The sequence below is a fragment of the Polypterus senegalus genome, chromosome 2, assembly GCF_016835505.1.
Source record: "Polypterus senegalus isolate Bchr_013 chromosome 2, ASM1683550v1, whole genome shotgun sequence".
Classification (NCBI taxonomy): domain Eukaryota; kingdom Metazoa; phylum Chordata; class Cladistia; order Polypteriformes; family Polypteridae; genus Polypterus; species Polypterus senegalus.
The window spans coordinates 185,180,328-185,197,121 of NC_053155.1; the positions used below are offsets into that span (position 1 = coordinate 185,180,328).

General features: G+C 37.4%; 1 protein-coding gene across 9 annotated transcripts in view; it reads right to left on the reverse strand.

Moving 5' to 3' along the window:
- The window catches only part of ap1s2 (adaptor related protein complex 1 subunit sigma 2), an 80,968-nt gene that overhangs the window by 40,050 nt on the left and 24,124 nt on the right, over nucleotides 1-16,794 (reverse strand). For all 9 annotated transcript variants that reach the window (XR_005632665.1, XR_005632662.1, XR_005632664.1 and 6 more), the window contains exon 4: nucleotides 14,634-14,771. Coding sequence is in view for 5 of the 9 variants with exons in the window: in XM_039745006.1 (XP_039600940.1) it covers nucleotides 14,634-14,771 (138 nt within the window). In the remaining 4 variants the exon portion in view is untranslated. The remainder of the gene's footprint in view (nucleotides 1-14,633; nucleotides 14,772-16,794) is intronic.

The following is a 16,794-nucleotide window of genomic DNA, read 5'->3' on the forward strand; positions in this document are numbered from 1 at the left end:
TGTGTATGTCACAAAATATCTACCTTTTGTTTTCCACGTTACACCCCCTCCACTCAACAAAGAAACAAAGAAATGGAGAGATTATTTAGACAGTTTTTTGAAATTTGCCAGCTTACCGTTATTTCAGTTTCACAAATAATTGGAATTGTACATAATATCCGAAGACGACAGCAGAATGAAGCAGTTGCTTGTCCGATAGCCCTAGGGCTCGAAGAAAGTACCCCAGTGCGACGAAACCCACGGGTATGGGAGAGACGACGAAATAAGACCTTCTGGGAGGAGGTGGTGGAGAGACACTTTACAGAAAATCTCTGGCTGCAACATTTTAGAATGACACGGCCGATGTTTGAGATGTTGTGTGGATTCATCAGTCCTGATGTTGCGCCAATCACAGGTTGCCATCGACCACCGGTTCCAACTCAAAAGCGGATTGCCATCGCCCTTTACAAGCTGGCAACCTGCGCCGAGTATAGAGTAGTTGGAGAAACTTTCGGGGTTGGTAAAACTACCGTCCATCGATGTGTATATGCTGTGTGCACCGCTATTAAAGAAAAATTAATGCGGCGTTATATCAGACTTTCGACTGTAGCGGAGGCCAATGAAATTGCATACCGCAATTCCTTGGTGCATCTTGTGCCACAGATTTACGGTGCGCTGGATGGCACGCATGTGCCTATTCTTCCCCCGACGGAAGGCTACCACGATTACATTAATCGCAAAGGGTGGCCATCTATTGTTCTCCAGGCCCTTGTTGATGACAGGTGCATGATACGAGACATTTGCGTTGGCACTCCTGGAAGTGCCCATGATGCAGCTGTGTTTGCAGCATCAGATCTGTATAGGTGAGCCTACCTTTCAACATCCCTTCTCTGTGCGATAACAACTGAATTAGTACTGTAACCTGCTTCCCTTAAGTTCTAGTGTATAGTTGTTAAAAGTCTCACAAGAACATATTTTGATGCCTGATCTCGAAAAGATACATGCTGTACCTTCTGATACCCTGTGTTGATAAGGAAGTGTGTGGCAATCAGGTTAGAGTCCTTTCCAGTTCAGACATCAAAGTAGTGCACAAGCCTACAAACACTACACTCTGCACACAGTCCTTTTTAATGCTAAAAGCAGATCGGCAGCAGAGACACAGAACACCGTTTACAGCATACCATATGGGATAAACATCAAAAACACAATATGTATACAGGAACATCGCAATGCAGTCAGAAGGAAGGACTCAAGGTTTTCTAAAGGGTTTCTAAATTACGCACATACAACCTCAACCAGACTTAGTGCAAGTAAAATTCAAGACTAATACTAAAAGTGCCACAGAACTGGCTGAATTAAGTCTAATCAATGAAAAGACATTAACATAACCCAGTATATGCAGGCTTGAAAAGAAGAAAATGCACATATTAAATAAGACTTTATGACCAACACCCCTCCAAAACCCACATTATTAATCCCCCAACAAATCCACCTACCCTTGCCTCCTTATTTGCTATATATTGCCTTGGATTTGTGTATGTCTAAACATTTCATCTGATGACTCCTGATGATAGGAGTTAAAAGCTTGGGAATAAAAAAACTATTTTAAGATAAAGAACGTGATTAATTTTCTTCCTTTGTGGATTTCCAGGTACAAATAAGCAAATCGTATCACAGACCTTCGCTTCCATTTAAATATTATAAAGGGCTGTTGTTCAATTAAATATGTTATTACATTTAATTGTATGATTACATTTTTAATGAAAGGTCATTGCATATTCATCCCAATTTATCATATTTCCTTCAAGCATATTAATATTTTTCTTATAAGAAGAAATAATGGTGAATAGTTCATAAGAGAAAAAACAATGTTAATAATCACTTGCCTGTGCATAATAGATTACAGTAAGTCTTGTACATACAAATGAGTTCCGCTCTGAGACAGAGTTTGCAAGTCAAATTTGTTCACAAGTCCAGCAAAGTTATCCTAGGCACCCAATGAACACAGTGCAACCACCAACCTTCAATTCCTATAGAAAACATGTACATGTACAGCTATTTGTACATATGAAAGTTCCTTTGAAAGTTAATATTTGTATATTTGTTATAAATTTCTATTGCATTTTAACAGCAAACAACTGAAAGTTATTTTTACTCCCATTGTTTCCATCAGCTGATCTTGGTACTGCAGACATGCTTACCACTAGCAAACAATCCTACATATGCAGACCTAACATACCTCCCACTCTTCAACTCTTAACAAAAACATGTTATTTGTACGTACAGTAAAAATCAAATAGCTTTTAAATGTTAATATTTTTACTGTGAGATTTTTGAGCTCTTGACAACCCCTTAACACCCCCCCTCCCAAAAGGGCTGTCTGCTGAAACTGTTAAAGTGGGCAGGGCTTGCTTGTCCGCCACCGGTGCAACTACAAATTTAGAGGCTCGCCACTGACTTGGCTTTGTGTTCATTTGTTGTTTTTCTCATTTGTGCATAAAGTCTGTCTACTCTTTCAATCTGAGAAGGAAACAACTGCAAGATAACGACAGCATGCATGCTGGTGTTTCTGAGAGTGCTGAATAGACAGCTCCCATTTGGATAACTTTTGAGATGACTCACCTTCTGTATCCAGCAGGGGGCACTCTCTCCCCTTTGGGACATGTCATTTCTTGATTCAGAACAGACTACAGCCAATACCCATCCCTTTTGCCACCATGGCGGAAAAATAATCAGACAAGAGAACCACGATGCAAAAAGAGATACTCATATATGTATTTAACTTGCTTTAAATCGGGGGGTCCAACTCTTGCCCTGGTAGGCCACAGTGGCTGCAGGTTTTCATTCTAACCCTTTTCCTAATTAGTGACCAGTTTTTGCTAATTACCTTGTTTTCCCTTCATTTCAAAAGCCCAGATTTTAAGGATTCAGTCCTCTGAATTAATCAGTTTCTTCATTAAATTGCAGCCAAACTGAAATAAGATGTGAAACGAGCCAACAGAGGATCAGATAAATTGAAACGTCAAACTCCAGCCAATTTCACTCCAACCAATTTCTTAATGAGAAACCAATTCTTGCTGTTAATTAAAGTCATTATTGAATATCATGACTTGTTGCGACTCTCATTCTGCCACAACAGACTGTTGATTTTTTGTTTTTTCCCGTCAAGATGTTTTGGTGACCTGAGCAGTCCAACATGACAGAGACCTTCACCTTTCTTTATTTTCAGGTTAGCTGGTCATGTGGTGGCTTGTTTTGTGTCTCATTATTGTTTGGCTGCTCATTAAGGAAAAAGAAACAATTAAGGGGTCCGAGTCATGTCAATTAAACCTAAGACAAAACAAGTTAGTCAGCAGCAAAAACTACTCACTAATTAAGAAGATAGTTAGAATGAAAACCTGCAGCCACTGTGGCCCACTAGGTCCGGAGTTGGACAACCCTGCTTTAAATAATAACTTCCATTTGCATAATATACTGTAAATGTATAATCCATTTATACAAACATACTCAGTCCAGAAAGAAGCCAAGGGACAATACAGTCATCACAGCCAGTTCTACAAGTAGGGAAATGCTGACAACCATATGCCCTATCCAGTGGAATGTTAGACAGCATAGGGACACTTCTGACATTGGGCTGGATCCTCATCATTATAACTACTCACATATTTATGTTTTCATAGAAATGTTATCAGGTATGGTCAGCTACCAAACAGGCTTGTCTGTACCCAAATAACACCTTCACCTGTTCTCACAATTTATGACAGACTGTGGTTTTAACCATATTGATCAAGCAGACATCAGCACTTTTAAAATAGCCTGCTTGTCTGTCCTTGAAATGTTTTGAGTCCATCTCTCTAGCAATCTCTCTCTCTCTCTCAGCTGAATTACAAGGTTTTGCTACCCCATGGAATTCAAACATAAAATTTGCCATGCAGCAAATAGAGCAACTATCCTGCCGTGGCGTCTACTAGTTGTTTGTGTCATAGATCTCCCACACCCCATTAGCCAACTTGTCTCGCATGTCTTTTCTGTCAGCTGGCTTTCCTAAATGTGTCTGGTTTCTGCTCATATGAGTAAATCAGATATAATGAAATAAACTTTACAGATCATATTGAAGTCGATCTACGTTCCTACCCTCACCTATGGTCATGAGCTATGGGTAATGTCCGAAAGAACGAGATCGCGAATACAAGCGGCTGAAATGAGTTTCCTCCGCAGGGTGTCTGGGCTTTCCCTTAAAGATAGGGTGAGAAGCTCAGTCATCCGGGAGGGGCTCAGAGTAGAGCCGCTGCTCCTCCGCATCGAAAGGAGTCAGATGAGGTGGCTCGGGCTTCTGATCAGGATGCCTCCTGGACGCCTCCCTGGTGAGGTGTTCCGGGCACGTCCAGCCGGGAGGAGGCCCCAGGGAAGACCCAGGACATGCTGGAGGGACTGTGTCTCCCGGCTGGCCTGGGAACGCCTTGGGATTCTCCCGGAAGAGCTGGAAGAAGTGGCCGGGGAGAGGGAAGTCTGGGCCTCTATGCTTAGGCTGCTACCCCTGCGACCCGACCCCGGATAAGCGGAAGAGGATGGATGGATGGAGATCATATTGACATACTCCAAACGTTGGCTACACCTTCTCATGGGTGCAAGTTTGTGACCTATATGTCATTTACTTACATTATTTTTGTATTGATTTAGAGTGTATTTTTTAACAACAACCAACAAAGCCCTGCCCCCCATTTTTTTTTTTCTTTTCAGTCAGCTGATCTCTGTAGACTCACTTACGGCTAGCGAGCTGGCATATGTAGCAAAAATAGGTTACATGATCTTGTCCTTGTTTAGAATTGTGCTGATGGCTGAGTGGTTCATGTTATATGAACAAGCAACCATCTTTTCACCTCGCTGCAATTATTTTCACTTTCGTTTCCATTGTTATCACCTGCCGCTTTTTAGCAGTGCATCACCGCTGCTTTTATGTTTAATTCCGTACATCTTCAACTTGTAATAAAGCATGTTAACATAAACAGACATACAGCCAAAAGCATAACCACTTGTAGAGGATACACGTAACTGAGAATGTAAGCCATAATAGTTTGGGTTTTACACTCCGCCTACCAGCAGACAAGCTACCTAACTTGCACACTGCCTCAAAAATTTGAAGTTACGGTGCAATTTTTAATTTTTCACTTATTGAAATTTTTAATTTATCGGACATGCTCGTATCTTGAAGGTTCACATGTAGGGGATTTATTGCATTTCAGTTATTGTAGTTTTACAGTATGTATCAGGGATTGGTATAATAATTGGGAAAAACCAATACATAAGGTTTGGACTTCTATTTTGTAAAACAAACTGAAAGTACTTACAATTACCAAAACAAATGTTAAAAAATATAACCATAAAATCATGGTTCATCTTTTGTGCACTGCAATAGCTCTTGTTGTGCCTAATTAAATCAACTCTACAGTACTTTCCTGGAAAGGAGAAGTCAAAAGACTTTAGATTCAAAAATATGTATAGGTTAGGCCTTTAAATAGCAAATAAAAGACTGAAAACAATTTTGGAATATGTAACTGATAAGCTTATTTATTTAGATGTTTTAAATTGCACACTGTTGTATATGGTTTCATTTATGAATTATAAAATAAGTCTAATTATCTTAAGCTTCAGCTCAAATGAATAGAAATATTAGCATGATGAATTTGCACTGACTACTTACATTAGTTATTCCTCCATGGGCAAAAGAAAAATCTCTACAGCAAATGCATTTGCTGCCAGGGCTGACCCACTGAGATTTTGTCTCACACTCAGGCCTATACCTTGACAGCCTCTTATGTTTCAAGGGTGAACGTTCATTAGCAGACACCAATGTGTGTAGTGTCATGTTGTGGATGTTTCACTATACAGTGTGATGCAGCTTTTTTTAAATCATCAACATGTGAACACAACATAATGGCAAAGAGTGCTTGTCCATCTGGAAAATCAGCACAACATGAAAATAAAAATTAATTGCCCCTGCTTGGATAATGGGTTTGATTTTAATTGTTCTCATGTTATTCCCTTCACTTTGAAGAGTTAGCATACATATGAAATGATGTGTAAGAAAATACATGTCAAAAAGTGTCCCTTACTTATTCAATACGGTATTCTATACTCTATGCTCCAATACAGGACAATCCCATATTACAAGGGACCAGTGGTGTGTCTACTGGTAATTGTGGATAAAACTCATTATCAAGCAAACAACACTGGAAACGATCAAGTGATATTAATAGACTTGGATTCATTAGGTACTGTTTTATTAAGTAAGAAGTGCAGCCAAATTGACCGGATCAAATTAATGCATTTAGTATTTTCGTTTAAAGATTTAACTGCAGAAATCTTTAACACATTAAGCACACATTTTTTCCTCTCTCTCTCTCTGGTTTATAACTATACAGATACACACACACACACACACACGTAATACAATTAATAAAGTGAATAATACAAGTAAATACAGTGAGTATTTCTGCTCCTAGTGTGCTGAACTTATGGGTGAAAAAATATTTAATGAATAATAATTAAAATAATTTTTAAGTATAATTCATGGCACAATCAGAAATTTTTTGAATTACTAGAACATGCAATGTATCTTCAAAGTCAGCTTTTATAAGGTTCTTTTTCTAATGCACAGTAGTAAAATATTAACACAAATTTGATTTCACCATATTGTTTGCTGTCTAATTCTCACTTAATTACAAATATTTAACTTATGTTAAATGTTCTTCAGATGTTAATAGTGAGACCCCGTTCCAAATCTGATGTTTTCTAATTGTGTTCTTGTGATTCAACAGACATCATGCAATTCTCTCTGATGAAAGGCAGTCAGAATAAGTCTGTTGTGAGGTATGATCAAATTGACTTTCATCCATTTTAGCTAGCAGTCACCTTACATAAACAAAACATTAAGGTGTGGGGATACTATTTTTTCTTGGTGAGGGGGCAAAGAAAAAACTCAAAAATTCAAATTAACTTCAAATTATTTATCAATTTCTCACACATACACTACCAGTCAAAAGCTTTAGAACACCTCAGTTTTTCTTCAAATTTAATAAGATGAAATGCAATGAATGACCTAAAATGGAGAAAAGTAAATTGCCATAAATTTAAAGTTTAGGTTAGCAAAAAAATGAAAAAAGGAAATTTCAGAATATTATAAATGGGCCGTCCTCAGGGAAAAACTAATAGGTTACAGCATATAGATGCTCTGTCTCATTTGTTACAACTCTGCTTTAAGACAGACAGTAGGTTTTTAAGTAATCAACAAAAGTTGGGAAACCTGTGCAACTTGTTTAAACCTTACAAGTTGAAGCAATTTGCTTTAGCTGCAAAACATCTGTAGGATGTAAATACATAAGGGAAATATCTGAGCATTACATGGCACCATACCCATCATCTGATGCAGAGAAATCAGGAAACCACTATCTCCCCAGCCAAGATGTGAAAGCAAAGGTCATTATCATGAAAACAATGAAGTCATACCATAATCAAATGAGAAATATATATCTGCATTTTTAAAATGCACCATTATCCCCATCCACACTTTCACACTAGAACTGGAGATTTTCAAAAATATAACCTTTGGCATTTTTGAAAATATTTGTTTTGGTGGTCAAAAATGCTGTTTCAGTGTGGACAGAAGGCCAAAAACATAATAAAAAAAAAAAATTTAAAAAAAAAAGTGTTTTCAAATTTATCCATATTACTGTTAATCAAGTCTTGGTATGTATTTTGATGGTCAGTTCTTGTTCTCAATAAATATGTTAATATGTTCTTCATTGCTGGTTTTGGATATGTAACTGTAAACTCAAGTACAAAGTGTGAAACTGGAATGTAGGAAAGCAAGCATGCAATCTGTTACTTGCTGGTAACTGACAAGAAAATTCATAAAATAAGCATGGTGTAAGAGTTTCTAAAAGTAACAGCTTCATAACAAAACATACCCCGGTAATGTTTGTCTCAATAACATGACAAGCAAAATTAACACCAAAACCTTCTGATACAGGACACACTAGCCCCCACAAAAACTTATATTATGAAACACACTTCAGTTTTTTTAGCAGAAGTGTGGCAGTGGTTTATGCTCCTATGTTAATGCTCCAGGGATAAGGAATTGAACTGAGGCCAAGTCAGTGTCTGCAAGAGTCAATTCTAGGCACTTTGGTCCCTCCAATATATGCTAGACTGCCCAGAAAATTTAAACTTATCTGGTATGAGTGAGTGTGGAGAGGAATGCCTGCCTGGACATACTATGAAATACACTGGGTACCTATACTGGTTTCTGGGATATGTTCAAGCTCACTGTAAGATTATATTGAAATAAGCAGTTAGATGGAAAGATTTCACATTCATTTGTTCTTTACATTTTATGCAACTTTAGGCAAATACACACACATATTGTACATCATTTAAAAATCATTACACTAAACATGCATGTTCAAATCAGTGTTATTTCTTTTGCTCAGTTATTTTTTCCAGCACTAATCTTATAATATGAAGTACAAAGTTATGTGTCTCTTCCTTCCTTGTTCAGAATGGATTACTCAATACCAACCGATCCGGCTTCAAAAGGAACTACTTGACTGACATGGTTCTACTGACTGTGGTCGACCAACTACAATTTGCTAGAGCTACCAACATATCAACAGACCTGGTCGTTCTAGACCTATCCTCTACCTTCAACAGAGTCAACTACAACATCCTTCTTGGTACCCTCTCTGACCCTGACATCATTTGGACTGCTTTTAGGTGGTTTGTGTCCTATATCATGGGCAGGTCCTGAAGTGTGTCCTAGCAAAGGGGAGTTGTCAAACGCACATCAGAAATGCACAGGGATGCCCCAATGATCAGTGCTGGGCCCTCTACATTTCTCTCTGTACACCACCTTGCTGTGCTCTACCATCCAATCCTATGGGTTCTCTTATCAGTGCTATGCTGATGATACACAGCTGTACCTATTGTTCCCTCCTGAAAATAACACTATCAGCTAGAGTCTCTGCATGCCTTACTGGTGTCTCAACCTGGACCACCATCTATAGCTCATCCTGGCAAAAATCAAGCTTCTTGTGATCCCGGCTAGCTAGTCTGTTTAATTCCCTATTTCAGTGACAGTGAGCCAAGCTGTACAAACACCTGCAAAATCAGTGTGCAACCTTGAGGTGGTGACTGATGAGCAGCTATCTTTTTCTGACCACACTTCTGCTGTTTCTCATTTATGCAGGTTCACACTGTACATCATCTATAAGATCAGCCTTTATCTGACAGAATATGCAGCACAACTTCAGGTCCAGGCTTTGGTCTTGATGCATCTAGACTACTGCAACTCACTCCTGGCAGGAGTACCCACATGTGCTATCAAGCAAATGTAGATGGGTCCAGAATGCAACGGCCCATCTAGTATGTAACCAACTGAGATGGGCATATGTCACTCCTCTTTTCAGGTCACTACATTTATTCCCTGTAGCAGTATGCATCAAGTTCAAATCTCTGATGCTTCCCTACAGAGTAATCAATGGGTCAGCTACTGTGGAAATGGAGAAACAGTTGAGGTGCTATGCTTCTTCTTGCTCACTCTGTGTGGTATAAAATCTCAATCCAGACTCTTCCTTTGTAGTTCCTACTTGGTGGAACGAACTGCATACCTCCATTTGAACTGCTGCTCCCTCAATGTAATTTAAAAAGCAAGGGAAAAAAAAAACAAAAAACTTTGCTCTGTGATCTTTCATACTGCTGGTTGATTTGTTAAATTAAATTGCTTTATCGATTTGTTAATCTATGTTTGGCACAAATGAAAAGTTGTAATAACTAATATTTACAATCAAATTGTTACCTGTCCTACTAAACAGTCCCTAGCCTAATGATACTCAATTATGTTTAGCTCTTTTGTAAGATGCTTTGGATAAAAGTATCTGCCAAGCAAATAAATGTAAATGTACTTTACCTCAGCTTTATGAATAGGTACTGAAGTTTTCCCTTTATTAATCTTGGCAAAGATTTAAGATTCAAACATTCATTCATTTTAAGAAATGGGAATATAAGTCTTTCCTTTCATATATGCTGTTCAGTGACAATGAACACCATCTAAACAGTGTTGTAACATTTAACCTATCTGAAAATATGAAAATGAGTTCATGTCCCGACTTTGTGTAGATTTGTGCAAATCAATTTTGACAGTTGCCTCAAGCACCATGACCTTGAGAGTGGAAGGTGACACCTTAAGATCCTTTCACAATAACCTAACAAATCTTGGGGATAACTAAGCATTTCTGAATGACTCTATACTGTATCCCATATTCAGCAAGACAATGCGATCTACCTAAATAAATAATTGAAAAGTATAATCTGTTATTTCTTAAGGCAGAATCATTTTTGTCTTTTTCTATCACACAAACATGATCATATTTGCCTATATTAAACAGTTTAGCACTGATAAGGACCTTTGTTGGCACTATGATATTGTACGTAGGCTTCTCACCCTTGTTTAAGACAATTAGAATCAAATACAACTGTCTCTTTTCATGTTTCATATGTAGAGTTCAACTTTTCTTCTCATTTGTGGAGCAAATAGGATGTCAAGCTATATTTTAACAATTTTCCTCAAGCTGTACCTCATGTTTTAACGAAATTTTGAGAGCAAAAATAGCTGGGTAATTATAAATTAGAGACTAATATAGTCATGAAGTTGTATAGTGGTACTGACCAGTACAAATACTTACCTTACACAGAGTTTAAAAGTATGAAATTAGAATCCAATATTTTTCATGTAGACAAATGCACCTGAAGTTAGCTGCACAAATAAACTGATTGTCAAGAATACACGCATTTCATTTTAAGTCACTGTTGTGATGTGGTAAGAGGAAACTAACATGACAATGACTTCCTTTCATTGGGACCATTCACTCACTTTACAAACACCTTTTATTTTTTGTTCATGTTTAGAATATATGATAAAAATATGCCGCAAGTCATCCAATTCTTCATCAGTGTAAAATGACTCTCCATGTTACACAAGTACCCTAAGCACACACTAAAAGTTCTACAAGCCTTTAGAAATATTAAAGCTATAAAAGTTTAAAAAATATATATATGTAATATTTAATAAGCACACAAATGGCAGAATCAAAAATAAGATAATCTCGAGAATTTTAATGATTACAGGATGATGGTAACCATGTTTAAAATTATTTAGAAAATACTATTTTAAAATATGTGTCCCAATTAAGACACAGATGATTGTTTAAAAGAGTGGACACTGTCTGACTGCAAGTTATTTGTAAACATTGGTAAAACCTTTACCAGTATCAATAAAGAGCTTCAGAAATTATATGGTATTTCTTAGACAATACTGTCAGAGTGACAGGTGTTTTACAAGGATGTAATGGAAGTAGATGTAAATGCTAAATTCAAGCCAAAGCATTTTTCCAGCATTTAATACTAGACCAGACTGCTCTTAAAGTGAATGAAAAGTTATTTCCCATTATTTTCAATGACACTATTCACATCTAATGGTTTTCACAGGAAGAGGTTTGAAAAGTTTCTGCATACAGTAGATGAGTTTTTAGCCCAACGTTCGTTTCCACTGACATCAAAGGGAACACTCGTAAAACGGGTTAAAAAAAAAAAAAAAAAGTTTTTACAGGAGTCACAGGAGTGAAGCAGCTATTTAAAATGAAACGAATGCATGCATGTGCTTCAGTCATCTAGTGTCAGCTAATGAGGGAAAGGTCAAGCAATCACATACCTCAAATTACAATCAAGTGACAAAAAATTCAACAAATATTAGTATACATTTAGTTTTAATCAGGTTAAAATTTAGTACAGATGTTTTAACTTATAGGCAGACCTGGCATTCCTGCCTTACAACTCCAATTATATGGTGTTCACGTTCTTTTTGCCATTGCATTTCTGGATTAATTGGTATTTGTGAGTGTGTTTAACCAAGTATTAACTATTTTAATACTGAAAATATATTTTCTTAATTGACAAGTATTAAGGACATGTTTAGTCCTTCATGAAATAAACAACATCCATTCCCTTTCTCCCTTCCCCAGTCCAAGCCCTGGGTGAACCACTGAGTGTTGCACCACCTAGATCACAATGTTTTAAAAATATAATTACCAAATAACTTAAATGTACCTCTCAGAACAAACAGAATTAAAAGTATATGAAAACAATGTACAGTATATGTTCAGTTCTGTTGAGAATGATAACCCCTACCTCACTACCTGATGACCAAATCACATGCTTACATGTTGTTGCACCGAGAGCAGTAGGCGAAAAACAGAAGAAAAAAAAAAAAACTTTCCATATATCACTACTTATGTACTTATAACGCATGTGTGTAATCTTGGAATTTTTCAGGGTACTTCCCGACTTCATAGAGTCTCCAGAATTATCTTCTCGACTTCTGTGGGAAAGTGTGAGTCTATCTGTACTTATGAAGCTGACTACACCTGCTCTTCAGTACTGTGTTTGCCAGGATTAAAAGCACTAAAGTCACAGAAGTCATTCTTGAAACACAACACTCGCGTCACAACATGACAACACCCTACAAAATAACGTTAACCATATTTTCACTGTAAAACACTGTGAAGCCCCCTTCCAATAGCTCCTGTGCAGGGCATAAAGTAGTCATATCCGAGCCTAAGCCAGGGTGAGTGAGTGAAACACGGACATAATGTTAAATAAATAAATAAATAGACAGACAGTTCTTTATTAAAAAAGTAAGTGATATGAAAATATCAGTTTTAGGGTCTTCTAAATTCATCAGTGAAACAAACTGCGAGCAGTGCAAAGTCCATATTTATACAGTTGATAAAATAAAAACAAACAAAAACATTGCTACTCCAGGCCTATTCCCCGTTCTCTCATTATCTAGGCTATTCAGAAAAGGTACTCCTTAAGACACTCAGAATTCACACCTACACACCACTCCTTTGCTCCTTTACACTCATTCCAGGACTCTTCAGGGTAGTGATGGTTTACAACACCAAAAAAAAACACACAAATCAAATGAGGTCCAGTTCACAACATTTATTCCCCAATCCAAATGTTCATCCCAGCTATTCCAGAGATTCACTATGCACTCTCCCAATACAACAGCCACTTTTGAAGCTTGCGTTCTATCTGGCTTACTGCCCTCCTCCCTCAACCTCTGGATTTATGCTACCAATCCTGACAGACGTCTTGCCCAACTTCCACTATTCGCCATGTACACTCCCTTAATCTGTCCTACCTGCTGCAATCTGGAAGCAAGCTTACAAAGCTAACTGCCCTATCTTGGCACATGTATTCACAACCATCCACCACACTGCCATACCCACCCCAATCATTTTCTGGTAAATAATCACGACTCAATCTCTTTGGGTCCTCTTTTTATTTGTAAATGAAATGACACACTTTCGTTTTTCTACCCACCTACAGACCTGCGCGTCTGTTGCAGCCGGGTTGACTTGTGTTGCATACAACGAACCTCCCGTCTTAATGCTAACTTGCACCTCCAGCCCTTAGCTGCTTACCGCTGCACCTACCGGAGCTTTAACACCCTGCTCAAGGTAAGTGCCACCATGTAACTGTTTAAATTGCTATACTCGGTTCTATAAAAAGCTACACCCACCTATTATTCTTACTCACACAAACACCCTGATGAACACAGTCACCAAAAGCATGACCTACCACAAACACTTCTTTGAAAATAATGGAAAAATACTTAATAAATTCTTAAAAAACACATGAAAAACTACCAAAAAAATCTAAGAGGAGCCTAAAAAAAATTATTCTTCATTGATGATAAAGCTTGTAAAAAGTGCTAAAGAAATACTGGAAATTTACAATGCTCAGGTGTGAATGGCTCCAAAGAAGTAGCCAGTAAGTGCACTTGCTTTCATTATCATGCTTTTTGAAGAATGTTAAAAATAAATAAAAAAAAAAAAAAAAAAATAGTGTCAGTAAAGATTTTAATTAGTTTCATACAAAACTTAAATCTCTCCCCATTGTTCACAACAAGTCATCTTGAATGGTTTCAGATCTTACATGGACGGCATCCTGGCTGTACATTGTACAATCTTTCATCAATTCTGTTATTAATCACAAACCATACTCCGGTATTAAAGGAAGCTATATATATGTCTTAGAAGTAAGCATTGTCAATTGATGTTGAAAGCAAACCTGTTATTTTCTCTTTCCTTGTATATACATTAATAAACTCATGCAGATATATGTTGCATATACAGTTTATTTCTTATTACTGTACACTGTTATAATAATTATGAAATGTTGATATTATTTTTAAAATAATGGTCTCTCCCTAAAAATGATGATATGCAAAGATATTTATATACATGCATACGATTTTCAAGTACCTGATACCATCTCATGATTTGACAGCTTATATATTTCTGTCTCTATTAAAAGCTACTCAACACATGAGGCACTTAGACTGTGATAAAGGAGGAATTAAAAAGAAATAGAGGACAAAAGAGCAAGGAAAGCAACAAAAACATTAGCAAGTTGTTCTACAGTTACAGGAGTAAATCAAATGGCTACCAGGGTAACAGTAAACTCATAAATGGTCTGTTTTCAACTCTGATTAAATAACTGAAGTGCAGAAGTGAAATAACCCACACTCTTACCTCCTGCAAAAGATCTGCCTGCTCGATTGCTTTAAGGACATTTTTCTTTGAAGTCTCCTGTGCTTCTCCTCCTAAAAGAAACTCATCGAGGATGAAATAGGCCTTCTCAAAGTTAAAGATTATATCCAGTTCACATACCTAAAAGGCAAATGATTGGCAATAGAAGAAAGCTTTCATAAAGAAAATGGCGCTTAAATATAATGAATATTTATTTAGAAGAAAATATTGATGAAACAAATAATTAAAACCTTGCAAAATTCAAAAAAGTATTACTGTGTATAAATTCATTAAAATGCAAGACATCCAAAGGAAAAACAAAACGGGACGAGGCTTCACTCATGCAGAGCTGTACATAAAAACTCTCATGTTTTTCAGTAAAATCGGCTTTTGAGATTCGTACGATTTATGAATCCACCTGTTCACTGGATTGTCATCAATAATTAAGTGATCAAATAATCAATAATTAAATGATAATTTAGCAAAGTAAACAGGAGTCATTCCCTCAATGCTGTGTGTTTGAATTAAATACTAGGCTCTCAACCTATGAATAAGGGGAAAAGACAGATCTTCAAGTCAAAACGGAAGGCTTTGTGGGAATGACATCTTTCCTGTTTATTATGAAAAGCCCCTTTCAAGGCAGCAACTGTTTACTATATTTTAGCACACATTTTGTATGTTTGACCTATCGTTAACTGTTTTTGCATAATCCACAATTCTGTTATGTGATTTCCCCCACCCTGGACCTTTTTCACATTGTTTGGCATTGTCCAGATTCTGGACTCCAGAATTAGTCACTGCTAGGCACTGACTTTTAATATTCAAGATATATTTTCTCCATAAAAACATGAAACAATTTTTTTTTCTCTCAGCCACCACTGAAAACTACATGGGGTAACTAGGAAATTACCAAATTTCACCTTGGGGACAAATAAAAGTACCTAAGTATCATTTAAAAAAATAGTTTTTGGGTGGAGTACTGCTTTAATGAGTTGACAGTAAGGTATATGAAGGGGAAAAAAAATGCAGGAACTTTGTGAAGCCAATGCTGCAGCTAAATAACCAGGTGCTAAGAACTTCTGTTACTGTTGCAGTACAGTACATTGTACAGTGATTACATTGTTTTACTTTTTTGGTGTTATATTTACATTGCATCCAGAAAGTATTCACTTTTTCCACATTTTGTTATGTTACAGCCTTATTCCAAAATGGATAAAATTCATTTTTTTCCTCAGAATTCTACACACAACACCCCATAATGACAATGTGAAAAGAGTTTACTTGAGGTTTTTGCAAATTTAGATAGATAGATAGATAGATAGATAGATAGATAGATAGGATAGATAGATACTTTATTAATCCCAAGGGGAAATTCACATAATCCAGCAGCAGTATACTGATACAAAGAAACAATATTAAATTAAATAGTAATAAAAATGAAAAGAAATAAAATAAAATTAATGTTCGCATTTACTCCCCCGGGTGGAATTGAAGAATCGCATAGTGTGGGGGAGGAACGATCTCCTCAGTCTGTCAGTGGAGCTACTCCTCTGTCTGGAGATGACACTGTTAAGTGGATGCAGTGGATTATTCATGATTGACAGGAGTTTGCTTAGTGCCCGTCGCTCTGCCACAGATGTTAAACTGTCCAACTTTAATCCTACAATGGAGCCTGCCTTCTTAACAAGTTTGTCCAGGCGTGAGGCGTCTTTCATCTTTATGCTGCCACCCCAGCACACCACCGCGTAGAAGAGGGCACTCGCCACAACCGTCTGGTAGAACATCTGCAGCATCTTACTGCAGATGTTGAAGGATGCCAACCTTCTCAGAAAGTATAGTCTGCTCTGACCTTTCTTACATAGAGCATCAGTATTGGCAGTCCAGTCCAATTTGTCATCCAGCTGCACTCCCAGATATTAAAGGTCTGCACCCTCTGCACACAGTCACCTCTGATGATCATAGGGTCCAAGAAGGGCCTAGGCCTCCTAAAATCCACCACCAGCTCCTTGGTCTTGCTGGTGTTAAGGTGTAAGTGGTTTGAGTCGCACCATTTAACAAAGTCTTTGATTAACTTTCTGTACTACTCCTCCTGCCCACTCCTGATGCAGCCCACAATAGCAGTGTCATCAGCGAACTTTTGCACGTGGCAGGACTCCGAGTCATA